Source organism: Eschrichtius robustus, chromosome 3, assembly GCF_028021215.1.
Source record: "Eschrichtius robustus isolate mEscRob2 chromosome 3, mEscRob2.pri, whole genome shotgun sequence".
NCBI classification, from domain to species: Eukaryota; Metazoa; Chordata; class Mammalia; order Artiodactyla; family Eschrichtiidae; genus Eschrichtius; species Eschrichtius robustus.
Window position 1 is genome coordinate 165,333,954 of NC_090826.1, and position 16,439 is coordinate 165,350,392.

The window sequence follows — 16,439 nt, forward strand, 5'->3', positions numbered from 1 at the left end:
ATCTGGCAGGGGCTGGGCACCCGGAGGAGGTGTCCGCTGCAGTCCTGCCCCTTGACGAGCCCTGCTCGTCAGGACGGGGCCACTGCTGCCTGGACTGGCGGCCCCTCGCGCCCTCGCAGTGGGCAGTGGGTGACGCGAAGCGGGCCGGGCCGGGGCGCTCCTGCCTCTCTCTAGGCATTCCCATCTCCATCCCACTCCCCACCCAACCCAGATGCCCTGTGTGTCTGCACTACAGGGCTGTCTGGAGCAACGGGAGGAGCTGGTAGCCCTTAGAGCCTGCTGAGAAAAGCAGATGCGTTTTCAAAATAAATAATATTTTTAAGTCCCCTTTTTCCACTTCAAACCCGGGAAGCGGCAGAAGACAACGTGTGAAGACTCCGTGCCCGCCTCTGCCTGACGTGGCCCTCCTGGACACCGGGCTTCTCAGTGGCTCGCCCGGGCTCACAGCTGCTGTGGGATGCCCTGCTCCTTGTAGCCTGTAAGGAAGAAGCAGAGGAGAGATGGTCAGACACCCACTTCCCTCAGCACTTCTCCAGGCGGTGCCCCCAGACTAGAATATGCTAGAACTTATTCACACAGAGGTGTAAATGACTGCCAAGGTCATTGGCTTTTAATGGGAAACAAAGGGATGAATGGAGAACAGTGGATCTTTGGGTTTAGTGGGGGATATATGAGAGGAGGGTGTCTGCTGCAGATCTGGTGGGGCTTGGAATGTTATCACTGTGCTCCTGAATCCACACCCCTGAAGCTACTGCACAAAAGTGGCTGCAGCTGACTGGCCTGCTGTGATTTCCCAATGCGGAGCCTTGGGAGAAGGTACCAGGCAGGCTTCCCCAAGTGATGGGCATCTGGTACATGTGGACCGAGAGGAGGAAAGAATTAAAAAGGAAGACAGCGTACAGCAGGCAGGAGCCAAGCGTGTGTGCTCCATCCGCTGGACGTCTCTGACACAGGCCAAGGCGACTGATGGCTTCGAGCCTTTAAAGCCTTGGTGATGATTACGAGGACATGGGAAAAAATTGACCATTGTTGATATCAAGGAACTGATGCTAGTTTATTTGAGCATGAAAGGGTATTGTGGTTTTGTTTGTTTCTTTTTTTTTTTTAAAGACATCTACTGAAATATTTAAGGGTGACATTATAAGTCTGGAATTTGCTGAGTGGTTACCCCTGTTAGCTGGTAACTCAGCCCACAGAGGAGCATCAGGGGACTTACATGTAGTTTTTCTCTTTATTTACCAGATATTCATCAAATTTAGGTGTTCGGGGTAGAGGAAGATGTAGGGAGTAATAGATGAAACCAGAGCGGCCATGAGCGGATAATGGTTAAAGCCAATATGCGCGTTTAGGGTCTCATTGTACTAGACCTTCTACTTGTGTCTGTGCTTAAACATTGTCCAAAATAAAAAAAAAAAAAAGAAGCTTCTGAAAATAGAAGCTTGTTGACTAATTGGGAGCGGGGTTGTTTGTGTGCATTGGGGGTGCGGGGCAGGGCAGTGAAGGGGAGGCCCCAGGCAGCCCAGGCATGAGGCCTGTCATCGCCCAACAGACTCACCTTGGGAAACTTTGGAGCAACACAGGGGTATGAGGCAGCATGAGGAGGAGGAGAAAAAGAGAAAGAGAAAACAGTCTGAAAACAGAGGCCAGAGGGACTGCCTGAAATATAAAAAGAGGGAGAATGCACAGTGGGGCCCAGGAGATGGAAGCGGGCTGTGGCCAGTATTTACGGTGACCAGCCACTGCGGCCAGCGGCCAGCCCCAGCAGGCGTGTGGACTTGGCTGCAGGAGCGCACAGAGAGCGTGCTCCCCTCCCTGGGGTTCACACTCGGTGAGACACTGCCAAGAAGCTCTCTCCCCTTCCCTCCATATCTCAGCCAAGGCCGCTCTTCTGCTCACCTCCTGCCCCTCACTCTTCTTCCACCCCCAACCCATGTTTGTCTTGAGATGAATTCTGGATGGACCCCAAGAGGGACGGGTACAGGACAGGTTTAACTGTGACAGCCTAAAGATGTTGAAGTGACCCATCCTGGCCCCAGCCCAGCTCTGTCTGAGCCACGGGGTTCGCCTTTTATGTGGACAGGAGCCACATATATAAAACCTATTGCTTTGGGAAAGACCCAGGTGGCGGATGGCAAACAGACTTTATCTTGCAGACATCTTGGATCCATTGATAGTGACTGCCTGAAGCCCTGTGTTAAGAACATGTAAGACTATTCAGCAGGAAGTGTCATGATTGATTAGCAATGTCTGTCATGGGTATGGCAGTAGAAAGAGGCTCTCGTACAACTACCAAATATTTATTGACCCACAACCAATACAGGCTGTTGTTGACTGTTATTTGTTACTATTAATATAAATAGAGCAGCGGCCTTATAAGTTCCTGATTTTAACTTTTACTTTGATCTATATCTCTCTGATTCCCCTCTTAGGAGGTTTTTCTCGATGGTACATTTCTTGATGACACCCCAGGCAATGCCAGGTAAAAAAAATCACCCTGTATTGTTATAATTGAAAAGTTCCCTTCATTTTCACAGGATGGGGCTGGAGTGACACCAGAAACGACAGCCCCTTATCCAACTACCTACCAGGACAAGTAAGTCAATTGTGGCTATTCTCGTCTACGTAGTCATCCTGGGATACACACACTCCATTGTTGCTCGGGGCAGTTCCAGCCCACAGCACCATCTCAACAGTGGCAATTACTCATCCTTTGAGGGTGGGCTTACTTTTTGGAGAAGGGGCAAAGGCACCCCTTGCTGAGATGGGTGAGCAAGTCTGGTGGCCAGGTGGGGTAAGTGGGTAGCGGTGAGGTGTGTTGGGTTTTCTGGTGCAGCCCTCAAGTGCATCCCCCAAACAGTGTTCTAAAAAGTCTGACACAAAGACAGCATGCCTGGAACCAAGGAGGTGACCTACAGTGAAAGCTTGGATGGGGGGGAAGAGGGTAGGAAGGGTGGGGAGGTGGGTTCCAGCACTTGATTAGCCTGCAGCCCAAATATGGCCCCGACACCAGCCACAGAAGAGGGATTTCTACTGAGTCAACAGCTAGGGTGATGGAAGGTGAGGAAGTGACAGGTCCCCATCTGCCCTTCTCGGGTCTCTGTTTCCTCCTCTAGGAGGTGACAAGGGGAGTTCTTGAAGCTATCACTAAGATCCAGACCCTGTGGGTCCTGGTATCAAGCATGACCAAAAAAAGAATACCAGAAAGCTCTAGAGATCAGATTAGGCATCAACACATTTATTGAGACCCACCCTGTGACACAGGCTCGTGCCGCTGAAACAGGAAATTTCCTTACTGACATGCCCCAGTGCCTGGCCAGACAGTTGTGTGATGAGGAGATGATGCAGTAAGAGGGGTCGGGGCTCATATTGGGTGGAGACGGGGCGGCCGTCACAGGCTGTCCATCTGCCGCTGAGGAAGCCTCTGAGAGCAGAGGCCCCTTCCAGTTTCCAACTGGGACCAGGGTCCGGAGCTTACACAGGCCTCTCGGGAAGCACCCAACTCCCCTGGGAAATTGTCAGACTTGGCTTCTCAGGACTCACGGGATGACAGGCAGCACTTCTGTCCAATTAGCGATGTTCTGCACCCTTCCCCACAAATGCAAGTGGTCCGTGGACAGGCCCATGGGGCGAGGCTCCCATGAGGGGCCTGCCTTGGTCTCTGCCTGCTCTGCCCACTCACCGACGTCCTCCCTGACAGCAGCCCCTGCCCCGAGAGCTGCTCTCCCCAGCAAGGAAGGACTGTCTTCTGACTGCTCCTCAGCTTCTGCCTGCCCAGTGTCCCCCTCCCTCTTCTCTGGCTGCCCCTGTCTCCCAGCTCTAAGTTTGGGATGCCCTGGCGGTCCAGCATCGCAGGCAGCGGGGGGAGCTGCTTCCAAGCAGCCTGTCTGACCAATCTACGGGCTCTGCCGAACTCGCTCAGGCTCAGGGACCTGCATTTTCTCTGGCCAGGTGGCTTAATTGGTCACTGACCCGAGCCTTGCTGGGCCCTGGCATCTGTGTGTGCCCTGAATCTGGGATCCTCACAGGATCCTGAACTCAGACTGGGTCAACTAGGAATCATTCTAGATCATTCTAGAGCCCCCGACCCCTGGGCTTCCCCTCCTGCTTCTGCTGTCCTTACCTGGCACAGCTCACCTCTGGCATTGACATTCCACCTGCCAATGGTTTTGTCAGGTGTAGGACACAGTAGGAGCGCGGGGTGTGGGGAGAAGGGCAAAGGGCCTGAGGAGACGTGGTCCTTGTTAGTGAGGAACTGAGGCCTAATGAGGTAGACAGAACGTGTGACAATACAGGGACATGCACAGGGGCACAGGGTGACGAGCGCGGCTGCTTAAAATAGGTGTCTGTTTTAAGATCTCACTAGGTTATTTTTTAAATGTTAATCAAGTCTTCTCTGGTAGTTTTGTGTCGGGATCAAGTTTGTGTTAAGTGACTGGTGAAGGTCCACTGCAGACAAATTAGGAAGAGCAAGGCTTTAGCATCAAGGAACAAAGAGCTTAGTTTAAAAGAAGTTGAAATGATGCTGTTCTAGTTGTAAAAAAACAGTTACAGTGTTTCCTGAGGGCAAACATACCCAGTGGCCTTTTCCTTCTTTCTGGAAACGGCAAGATGGAGGCACAGGGGACCTGAGCTCACGCGGGCCACACCCCTGCTACCTCGGTTGTCAGCCGGGCTGTTTCTGAGCTGAACGGGGGCTCCCTCCCTCCCTGATTCACGCCCTTCCCCTCCGGCTCAGGTCTCTCAGATTCCCTGCAGGCCTCGGGGCTGGGCGTGCGGGGAGGGTCCCGGAGCCAGGCGGCCACGGGCACTAGTGAGCAGGACACAGGTGAGCCCTGGGAGGAGAAGCGGGCCCAGGCGTGCAGATCGCCCTGCGCAGCCCCCATGCCCCGAAGGATCGCAAACGCCCAGACCACCCTGGGCCCTGCCCCTCCTCCAGCCCTGCTCCCCGCCTGCCGGCCCCGCTCCAGCGCCTCCGGGAGGGGTGGCGCCAGCGGCTACTCACTGGCGAGGATGACCATGTCCATGCCCCAGAAGATGCTCATGATCCAGCCCACCATGACGATGGCCGTGAGCATCTGGATGAGGGCCGCAGCGATGTTCAGCCAGAAGACGCAGCACACGTGCCTGTCCGGGAGGTCAGTGCGGGCACCACACAGCACGGTGAAGGCCGAGACGAACGTCCCTGTGAGAGGCCGGGAGGGGACAGCCTTCTGAGGCCGCTGGGGGACACAGCGGCACGTGTGCTCATCACTAGCCTGGGGCGCAGCGGTTCGCCCTCCGGCAGCTCCGAGAGAGCGGCCTGTGTGGCACCTTCCCGCTCAGACCACCTCTGCTGCCCGTACTGCAGATGCCAACGTACCAGCCTGGAGGAGGCATGGCCTGGGGATGCCAAGGACCCAGCACAGTCCTGGGGCCTCCGGGGGAACACGGATGTCACATGACAATCGGGCCCTGCCATTAGGGAGCAACGGTGCAGCCACTTGCAAGGACAACAGACAGCGGGTGGAAAGGGCACCAACCTCGTGTGGCAAAGATCCTTAGGGCCTAAGAGTTCAGAGGTGGGAGCTGGTGCCACTGAGGTGACACGGAAGCCACCCACAGGGTAAATTCAGGAAATGACCCCCAGCACACACGCTGATTGCGGGTGCCAGCAGAGGGGAGAGAGGCCAGGGCATTTCTCCCGGAACCCTTCCCTGAGGGGACGCCCCCAAGCACCCCAGACCTGAAAGGGGAAGGACAGAGAGCCCGAGATTTACTGAGCAGCCACAAGGCACAGAGCAACGTGGTGGGTGTGTCCACGGTCTTTACCTCGTCCCAAACGTCCCAGAGCCCTGCGGGTAATATTGCTACATCTACTGACATTTCTCTCCAGCCAGGCTTTTTTCTACACAGGCTCTGAGCCCCTCAGTGACCCTGCAAGGCAACTGGCCTTCCTTCTATTTGTATGAGTTTCCTATGGCTGTTGTAACAAGTTACCACAAACTTAGTGGCTTAAAACAACACAATTCTGGAGATAAGAAGTCTGAAGTGGGTCCTCAGGGCTGGGTCCTTTCTGGAGGCTCTGGGGGACAGTTGGTTTCCTGGCCTTTTCCAGCTTCTTGAGGCTGCCTGCATTCCTTGGCTCGTGGCTGTGTCATCACAGCCAGGAGCTGCACATCTCTCCTCTCTGACCTCAGCTTCCATCCTTACATCTTCTCTCTCTGACTCTGATCCTTCTGTCTCCCTCTTATGAGGACCCCTGTGATTACATTGGGCCCACCGGATAATCCAGGGTAATTCCCACATTTTAAGCTCCTTAACTTAGTCACATCTGCAAAGTCCTTTTTACCATGTAAGGTACCATATTTGCAGGTTCTGGGGACCACGGTATGGACATCTTTGGAGGGAGGGGCATCCTTCTGCCCTCCACACTATCTTACATATTGTATTAAGCAGGTGTTTCTGATGCTTTGATATCTGGGGCCTTGCTGACCCTGGAGAGACCCCCTCCCAGAGCTAGCCAAGTCCTAGAGATACTGAATGACTTTCTTACGCAAGCCAACCAATCCAAAGCCCACACCCAAACTCCTCCTTTATGGACTCTCACACTCTGGGTCACTCCCCCCTACCCTAATCACCCAGAGCCAGGTACCAGACCACTAGGGCAGCCCCTACACCCCAGAGACCACTGAAATGATTCAAACTAGCCAATCCTAAACCTGCTTACCCTGTCTTGCCGTTCCTTCCCATGGAAACCACAGTAAAGGCTCCTCCCCACGTTTTCCCCTCACTCCCTCTGCCTCCTAACTGTGCCTTCCTCATTTGCCACCCCCAAAGTGCGGTGTGCCCCCTCCTCTTAGGAACTGTGAGTAACAAACTATCTTTCCTGCAAACTATTATATATAGACTGGATAAACAACAAGATCCTACTGTATAGCACAGAAAACTGTATTCAGTATCCTGTGATAAACTATAATGGAAAAGACTATGAAAAAGAACATATATATGTATAACTGAATCACTTTGCCGTACACCAGAAATTAATACAACATTTGTAAATCAACTATACTTCAATAAAAGAGGAATGTTAAAGAGAAAAGAACTATCTTTTCAGTGGCCATAGTTTCCTGATCTGTTGGCCTCACCATACCTAACTAATAATAAAACCTACATTTTAAAGCACGCACACACACAGAATCAAGAATTAAGTATCTTGTCCAAGGTCACGCTCACAGGTGGGCATTGACCCCACCGCTGTCTGATGCTGATGGCCATGCTCTGTCATCCTGACCTCACAGGTGGAGTGACCTGGGAAAGCAGGTCCAGACGAGAATGCAAGCCACTTGGGAAATCAGCCCGTGATTCTCATGTTCCTACTTCTCATACTTCCTGCTCCTTGAGGAAACTGCTCGGCAGGCAGGGGTTGGGGTGGATGGAGCTGGGGGAGCTTTGATTTCCCTCCCTCTCTGCACCCTGGCTTCTGGCCCTTCTTTGCCCAAACTTTGTGGCTCCTACTGGCTTCCTAATGTGGCCTTTCCCTCAGCCCACACACTCGTGCCTCAGATCCAAGGCCGACCCCTGAGTCCACCAGGCTGATTTCTGATCCCAACCCTGCCCCGTCCTCCTCCTCATCCGAACAACTGCCACTGCTTGTGAGTGCTTCTGCCTCCTGAGTTACTGAGAACTCCTCTGTGGTCCCAGGTGGCATCCCATGTACCTTTCTGCCCCCAGCCCAGCACAGTGCCTGGTGAACAGCAGGTGGGATACGGGGACCCAAAGAAATGCAACCAGTGTGAAGTTTATCCTCAGACCACCTGCATCATCACCTGCAGTATTTGTTTAAAATGCAGATGCCTGGGTGTCCATCTGAAAGCTGGATGTCTAAGGGGTGGCCCAGGAATCTGCATTTCTAAGCAAGTTTCTCCTTCCACTCAAATAATGATAATGCTCACTAAAGTGTAATTACCAAGGGTTCAAGTTCAACCAAACAGATTCAAGATCAAGATTCAAGTCTAAACAGCCCCTCTGTGTTCCTGACACAGCGCCAGGGGTGGCCCTCTGGGAGATTTGGGGAGGCAAATGCTGTTCTCCCACTCTCACGAAATGGACAGTCCGGTTTTTTTTTTTTTTTGGTTTTTAAAAATTTTTTTATTTATTTATTTTTGGCTGTGTTGGTCTTTGTTGCTGCGCACAGGCTTTCTCTAGTTGCAGAGAGCAGGGGCTACTCTTCGCTGCGGTGCGGGGGCTTCTCTTGTTGCAGAGCATGGGCTCTAGGCGTGCAGGCTCAGTAGTTGTGGCTCGCGGGCTCTAGAGCACAGGCTCAGTAGTTGTGGCGCATGGGCTTAGTTGCTCCGCGGCATGTGGGATCTTCCCAGACGAGGGCTCGAACCCGTGTTCCCTGCATTGGCAGGCGGATTCCTAACCACTGTGCCCCCATGGAAGTCCCGTGAATGGATTTATAATATAAAAACATCGTTTTAACCTATTCAACCAGAAATTTAAAAAATGATTTTAGCACCCTTTCATATGAAGAGGTGTTAATTACTTTAAATGAGTCTTCCGCTAAAGAACAAACCCTCTCCAGCAGCGACGGGTTAGCTCTAACTTATTGCATGAGCACCAACCACGAGCCCGTGCTGGGCCCTGGGAATACAGAGTGCAGCAGGAGGTGGGGCTCGGCCGGGTCCCACGCCGGGAGCTCACATTCTGGTGGGGACACTGGGTCACAAAAGGAACAGTGACGAATCTTGTTTGGTTTATCAGGAAAGGCTTCACAGAAGAGAACATGAAGTGGGGAGAGGTCTGGAAAGCTGACGGGAAACAATCAAGGGGAGGAGGAGGGGAAGAGCATCCCAGAGATGACCCAGTGTGTCTGTCCGGAAGCTCAGAGGGTGGCAGGGGACTTTGAGGGCACAGGGAGCTGAGCATAGGGTGTGGCGTTCAGGGCAGGGATGAAAAACGGGGCTGGAGGCGGGCAGGGGTCAGACTGCAGAGGGCCCCGAGGGACTTGCTGTGGGGCCCGACTTCCTCTTCTAGGCAACACGTGGCCCCGGGAAGGGTTTCAATGGGGAGTCACAGACCAGGGTTTTGACTCCCAAGGGGAGGATGGGGCAGAAGGGGTGAGGCAGAGGCTAGGAGATGAGATGAGGTGAGGTGGGCAGGGAGTCATGGCAGCGGGGAGGGGAGGGGGAGAAGGACCCCCAGGAGGGGAGGGTGTCCCAGGGATTGGGAGACCTGCTGCATGTCGGGGAAGGGAGAAGGGGGCACAGGTGTGTCTGGGTGTCTGGTTTCCCACACTGTGTGATGAGGGTGGAGCCACGATCTAGGTGTGGAGCCCAGAGAGGGTTGTGCCCATGGGCTGCTGAGCAGAGCCGAGCTGGAGACAGGGGCTGCGGGTAGCGCAAGTCACCAAAGCGAATGAGGTCACCCGGGAGGGCATGGAATTCAAGGAAAGATCACTGAAAGACCCAGGGGGATATTAAGACCACAAAGGGGACAGAGCGGGGCCGATCCGAGAGGTGAGGGACAGTGTCCCAGAAACAGAGGAGTCTCAGGGAAGAGAAGCTGGTGGACAGGGTCACTTACCACAGAGATGGAGAAGGGACAGGTGGGTCCCGGGTCTGATTAGGTCACGAGCAGCCTCAGAGGGGGGCTGAGAGGATGATGAGGAGGGATCAGGATGTCAGAGGTTTGAGGGGAGAATGAAGTGAGGATTTCAGAACACAGGCGAGGACCACTCTCTCAAAAGTACTTGGGAGAAACTTCAGCTTGTCTGTCTGCTGAGGAGAAGCCGCCAGAGAGGGGAGAGGGTGAGGACATGACCAGATAGAGGGTAAGTGGGTGGCAAGGTTCTCGACAAGGTGAGAAGGTGAGGGGTGAGGGGGGGTCTACAGCAGATTTCCCAAAGCGGTTTGCGCATTAGAATTCTCCAACTGAGGTTCATGCAAATGCAGTTTGCAGAGCTGCACCCCCAGACCACCAAAGGCACAGTGACGCATCCAGGGATGGGTCCAGGGATTGCTTGTTTGAAAGGATGAAAGAAACAGTCCCCCAGCTGATTCTAACTCACAGTCAGGTTTGAGAATCCTTCTCCGAGGGGCGGAGAGACTGGCCTCCTGGATACAGCACCGGAAAACCACAGAACCTTGTAGGAAATTAGTCCGTGATTCCGGCCTTTCACTCTGTCCCACAGGGTCCGCCACGTGACCCGGCACTGAGTCAGGGAGATTACCCTCTGCAGCAGAGGCAGGGGCCTGGCCATAATGTTTCTGGGGGTGTCAAGGCCCGGCCAACACTAACTGGCACAAAGGAAAAGGATGGTAATGAACTGAACTGTCAACCACCAAAATCAGTGTGCTATAAGACACCTGCAACTTAGGCATGGACATGTGCTTTGCGTGTCCTACAGGATCCTGAGGGAGAGAGGAGGGTGGGAGAAGCCTGAGGAGGACCCCACCCTCACCGCACAGAGATTTACAGCAAAGACCCCCAAGGACTTTGCAGCCATAGCCCTCTCTGGCCACCGTGGCTCTGCCGAGGTCACTGGCTTCCCCGAGGAGCTCAGGGCTCAGGCTCCACGCACAGGCAGTGGGGAGGGGAAAGCATCCCTCCACTTCCATCCTGGATATCCCAAAGGGTCCTGGGGGAGGGCTCCTGGTTCCCCCCCCCCCCTTCTGTCAGGTGCCAGAAGAGAAGCAGCGCAAAGTGGGCTGGCGGTCTCCCGTCAGGAGAGGGGCTGGCTCTGCTCCATAGGATGGAGCCTGGGGGTTGAAATCGTCCTTCATGAGCCCCGTCAGGTTCAGCTTGTCACATGACTCATGTGGGAGAAGTAGAAGGTTCTGGGCTCGAGGGGGGCTCTCAAGGCCTCTTGAACTCAGGGGGAGAAGGGCAGAGCTGTCCTCTGAAGAAGCTGCTCCCCAGAAAATGCGCTCCCCTGGGACAGAGACCAGTAAGTCCAGTTGGATCCCAGCCATCACCAGAAGCTGGCTCTGCGGCCATTAAGATGTGCTACTCGTCAGCGGCTGAGACTTACACCTGGACCCCCTCCATCATTCCTCCAGGGAGGGTTGGTTGAGCACAGCTCTCTTACCAGCACAACCTTGAATGTGAGCTTCGGGGGACGGGAAGGAAATGTAAGGGAAGGCTTGGCCTGGACTTCGCAGCCGATTTGGAAGGACAAGCCACACCGTACAAAACACGTCCCCCTGCTGACTGTGTGTGTCCAGTTCAGAGCCATAATAAGATAAATGGAAGATCACGTTCAGGGTCAAACTCAGTCTATGAAATTTCAATTCTCAAACCTGGAGGTGGGGGCATAAGAAGCAATGGAGACTGTGCTAAAAATACACCTTCCTGGGCTACACCAACCTGAGATTGTAATTCAGTGGGTCTGGTCATCATCTTTTCATCGTTGTGCAATCATTTCAACGGGAAATGGAAAAGGAAAGGAAAAAGAAGTGACTACAAGTTCACAAATGATTCTGGACAAAAGCCCTAGGAAGACAGAATCAGGAGGGTTTAAAAGTGTCCGTGACAGCCACTATGGAGAACAGTATGGAGGTTACTTAAAAAAATAAAAATAGAACTAACATATGACCCAGCAATCCCACTACTGGGCACATACCCAGAGAAAACCATAATTCTAAAAGACACATGCACCCCAATGTTCATTGCAACACTATTTACAATGGCCAGGACATGGAAGCAACCTAAATGTCCATCAACAGAGGAATGACTAAAGAAGATGTGGCACATATATACAATGGAATATTACTCAGCCATAAAAAGGAATGAAATTGGGTCATTTTTAGAGACGTGGATGGACCTAGAGACTGTCATACAGAGTGAAGTAAGTCAGAAAGAGAAAAACAGATGTTGTATATTAACACATATATGTGGAATTGAGAATAAATGGTATAGATGATCTTATTTGCAAAGCAGAAATAGAGACACAGCCGTAGAGAACAAACGTATGGACACCAACAGGGGAAAGGGGAGGGGGTGGGATGAATTGGGAGATTGGGATTGACATATATACACTACTGACGCTACATATAAAATAGATAACCAATGAGAACCTACTGTATAGCTCAGGGAACTCTACTCAATGCTCTGTGGTACCTAAATGGGAAGGAAATCCAAAAAAGAGGGGATATATGTATACGTATAGCTGATGCACTTTGCTGTACAGTGGAAACTAACACAACATTGCAAAGCAATACTCCAATAAAAATTATACCCCAGTAAAAATTTTTATACTCCAGTAAAAATTAATTAAAAATAAAATAAAAGTGCCTGTGGCCTAAGTAAGCCAGGGTCGGTCTGCAGAAGATAAGGTCTTGGTCCTGGATGGGGCTCTGCATGCTCCTTCTGTCATCCCGGCTCCTGTGGTTCTGATTTCTTAACAGACGGGGCAGAAAGGGGAGAGGCTTTTGGACACTGTGTGTTCACATGTGCTTGTGGGAAGGCACTGTCTGTTTTTTCAGCTTGATAACTAGAACAGAGTCTGAGGAGGCTGTGCTAGGCGGGCAAGGAAGGCACGCCAGACCACTGTGAGTGGGACCTCGTGCGTCTCAGAGAACGAAGGGTATCGCTGTGAGCCAAAGGACAGTCAGCCCAAGGTCCAAGGCTGTGGAGGTCTGTGAGGACGACTGTGTCCTCATCCAGAAAGTGTTTTGTAGACCCAACACCATGCTTCTCATGTCCTGGCCAACAAGGAACTTGCAAGAGGAGACAAATTATAAAACCAAGAGAGAACAGTGCAGGCAAAACATGGACAGTTCTAGTATTTTCGTCATCCTGACCACCCTCAACGTCTTCAAAACAAATCTGCCTTGTTTCTTCCAAACAAAGCTAACTGCATTCCTCAAGAACAAAACAAAAAGGCCACATACTTAATGGGAGAAGATATTTGCAAATGATATATCCGACATGGGGTTAACATCCAAAATATACAAAGAACTCATACAATTCTACATCAAAACAACAACAAAAAAAAGAACACAACCCGATTTAAGATTGCACAAAGAAACTGCATAGACAATTTTCCAAAGAAGATACACAGATGACAATTTTCCAAAGAAGACATACAGATGACACATGAAAAGATGCTCAACATCAATAGTCATCAGGGAAATGCAAATCAAAACCACAATGAGATATCACCTCACATCTGTCAGAATGGCCATCAATAAAAGGCAACAAATAACAAGTGTGGGCGAGGATGTGGAGAAAAGGAAACCCTCGTGCACTATTGGTGGGAATGTAAATGCAGCCACTGTGAAAAACAGTATGGAGTTTCCTCAAAAAATTAAAAACAGAACTACCATACGATCCAGCAATCCCACTTCTGGGTATTTATCTGAAGAAAACGAAACACTAATTTGAAAAGGTATATGCTATGTTCATTGCAGCATTATTTTCAGTAGCCAAGGTAGAGAAGCAACCTGTGTCCATCAATAGATAAAAGGATAAAGAAGATGTGGTACGTGTGTGTGTATGTATATATATATATATATATATATATATATATATATATATATATATATATATATATATATATATATATATATATATACACACAGTGGAATACTACTCAGCTATAAAAAAATAATGAAGTTTGCCATTTGCAACAACACGGATAAACCTAGAGGGAATTATGCTAAGTGAAATAAGTCAGACAGAGAAAGACAAATACCGTATGATTTCACTTATATGTAGAATCTAAAAAAAACCCAAAACAAATGAACAAACATAACAAAACAGAAACAGAGTCATAAACACATAAAACAGAGTCTGGTGGTTGCCAGAGGGGAAGGGGTGGGAGAGGAAAGAAATAGGTGAGGGAGATTAAGAGTTACAAACTTCCAGTTACAAAATAAATGAGTCATGGGTATGAAATGTACAGTGGGTAATACAGTCGATAATTATGTAATATCTTTGTATGGTGACAGATGGTAACTAGACTTATCATGATGATCATTTTGAAAGGTACAGAAATATCGAATCACTACGTGGTGTAACAGTAACTAAAATAGTGGCATAGTACTATTATACTTCAAAAACAAATAAACAAACACAGTTGTAGAAAAAGAGATCAGATTTGTGGTTACCAGAGTCAGGGGATACGGGGAAGGGCAACTGGAGGAAGGGGGTCAAAATGTACCAACTTGAGGTTAGTTACAAGATAAATCAGTACTATTTATGTAATGTAATGTACAACATGATAAATATGATAAACACTGCTCTATGTTATATATGAAAGCTGTTAAGAGAGTAAATCCTAAGAGTTCTCACCACAAGGGAAACATTTTTTTCTATTTCTTTAATTTTGTATCTACATGAGATGACGGATGATCACCAAACCTACCGAGGCGATCATTTTATGATGTGTGTAAGTCAAACCATTATGCTGTACACCTTAAACTTATATAGTACCGTATGTCAATTATATCTCAATAAAACTGGAATAAAAATATATTAAAAAAGTCTGCTAGAGTCTTTGCCCCATGGATCCTGGACCAGTGGCAAAAGGGTTTGTGAACTGTTCTCTCCATTCCAAATAGCTCAAAGATCCCTAATGAGGTGGCAGCCCCCCATCAGAAGGAGGCTTAGAAGTGTTTGGTTGGAAGCTCATCATTTTAGTGCAGTAACTGGGGTTCTCTCCTGCTGTTAGCATTTCCTAGGGGCCGTTCTATCCACCTCTGATCAATTAGAGACAAGAAAGTGAATTTATTACGACTTAAACCTTTCCGAGCATCAGTTTCATGGAAGAAAAATAATGAAGGGTGGACAGATGGGCCTTCTGTGCCCCCAGTAAAGAGAAGGTGTAAGGTACCTGGGACCACTTCAGCATTAGCCCCAGCTGCTACCCCACACCCAGTGCCCCCTCTCCTCTCCCCTCTCCTTAGTCGGAAAGTACCAGCTCGGAGTACCCTCTCTGTATTCCTCCCTGGCCCTCAGGCAAATGCTGAGGAGTCACATGGGGACCCGAGGATTGAGGAGCTCGGAGAAAGGCAGCCAGGAAGAAGCCTTCAGATGGATAAGGGGGGTTGCAAGGGAGACCTCGGCAGGTAACAGTCCTGGGTCGAGACCACAGCCATGAAGGGGCCTTAGATTTTCCAACTGAAAAGGCTCCGTGGCTTAAAGGAAGGAGGACAGGGAGCCCCTCTGGCTGCCACTAATAAATCTGTCATCCTTCCTTGGAGGGCAGAGAAAATGAGACCAGCTCCCTCCTCCGTCCCTCTTACTGCCTCCACCGTGACATGAGGCTGATTATCCCGCGGAGGGGCAGGTTGACTGGAGCTGATAATTAATTTTAATGGCACTGGGCATTGCATCAGCTTCCCTGTGGTTGTGAGCACATCTCCTCTGCCGTCAGCCTCCCTTGCCACATCCTTGACACGCTCCAATATGTGCCCCCAGCCCTAGACGAGCTGCAGGACAGAACTGGACACCTTAGGTCTCTCGGGGGCCCCAGAGAGGCCCCAAGATCTCCCCGGGATCTTAAGCCTGAGCAGAAATGTAACCACGTGGAATTTCTCAGTTCCCCAGTTCTGAGCCTTGTCAGGACAGATTCTGGCTTAAACGGCAGAGGGTAAACTGAGGAAGTGGGGATAGGACCAGGAGGGCGGCTATGTAATGACCAGGGCTAGGAGTGTCCCGGCCCTCAAGAATCTCACAGGATGGTGAGAGAGAAGAAGCCACGGAACACAACTTGTGTGGTCAGTCCTGGGGGACAGGGCAGAGGCAGGGTGACCCCACGTTACAAAGGGGGACTCTGGCGTCAGAATTCCGGCTGCCCCCCCAGAAGCCTAGACAAGTGACCTAACCTCTCTAGACCTCAGTTTCCCCATCTATGAAGTTAAGGTAATGATAGTAGCCTGCCTCATAGGGATGTGAGGACTGAATTCGTGCATGTAAAGTACTTGGAACACCCTCATGGGAGCAAGGGGAGGGCCCTCACCCCGACCAGGGAGACCCAGAGTCTTCCCCAGGAGGTAATGTTGGAGCAGAATCCTGAAGAATAAGGAGTTATTCTCAGTGAACATGAGTGAAACTGAAGATCTCCACGAATCCTGCTCTCCTAGCGGCTTGTAGCCAATGGGACTACTCTTCACTCCACCTTAAAACAAAGTTTACTACAATTGCCAAGTTCACTATGTCAGCCTCATGGAGCTGGAGGCTCGGCACGCATCCATATGCCACGGTACCGTGCAGCCAGTAAAAATTATAGTTATGATAACTACGCAGCAAGCCAGGCCAGTGCTTTAAGTGAAATTACAAAAATAGTATGTATACTGTGCAGAGGACTATTTAAAAAATATTTACGCTGTGGACAAGGATTGGAGTGTATTAAAGCAAAATGAGAATTGTTTTGCCATGGCAGAATTAGAGGTAGCTTTTTCTCTTTTTTCAAAAACAAATTCTCTTTTCAGTTAAAAAAATTTCAGGCACCTGTC

General features: G+C 50.4%; 1 protein-coding gene across 2 annotated transcripts in view; it reads right to left on the reverse strand.

The window, feature by feature from the left end:
• Positions 1-326: 326 nt before the first annotated feature.
• Positions 327-16,439, reverse strand: part of STUM (stum, mechanosensory transduction mediator homolog) — a 58,831-nt gene continuing 42,718 nt past the window's right edge. Inside the window, exons 2-4 of one of the 2 annotated variants that reach the window (XM_068538519.1) lie at positions 5,003-5,182; positions 1,556-1,564; positions 442-476 (exon numbers count right to left, since the gene is read on the reverse strand). In XM_068538519.1, the coding sequence (XP_068394620.1) occupies positions 442-476; positions 1,556-1,564; positions 5,003-5,182 (224 nt within the window). Of the gene's footprint in view, positions 477-1,555; positions 1,565-5,002; positions 5,183-16,439 lie in introns of both variants that reach the window. The other variant, XM_068538518.1, reaches the window with a different exon arrangement.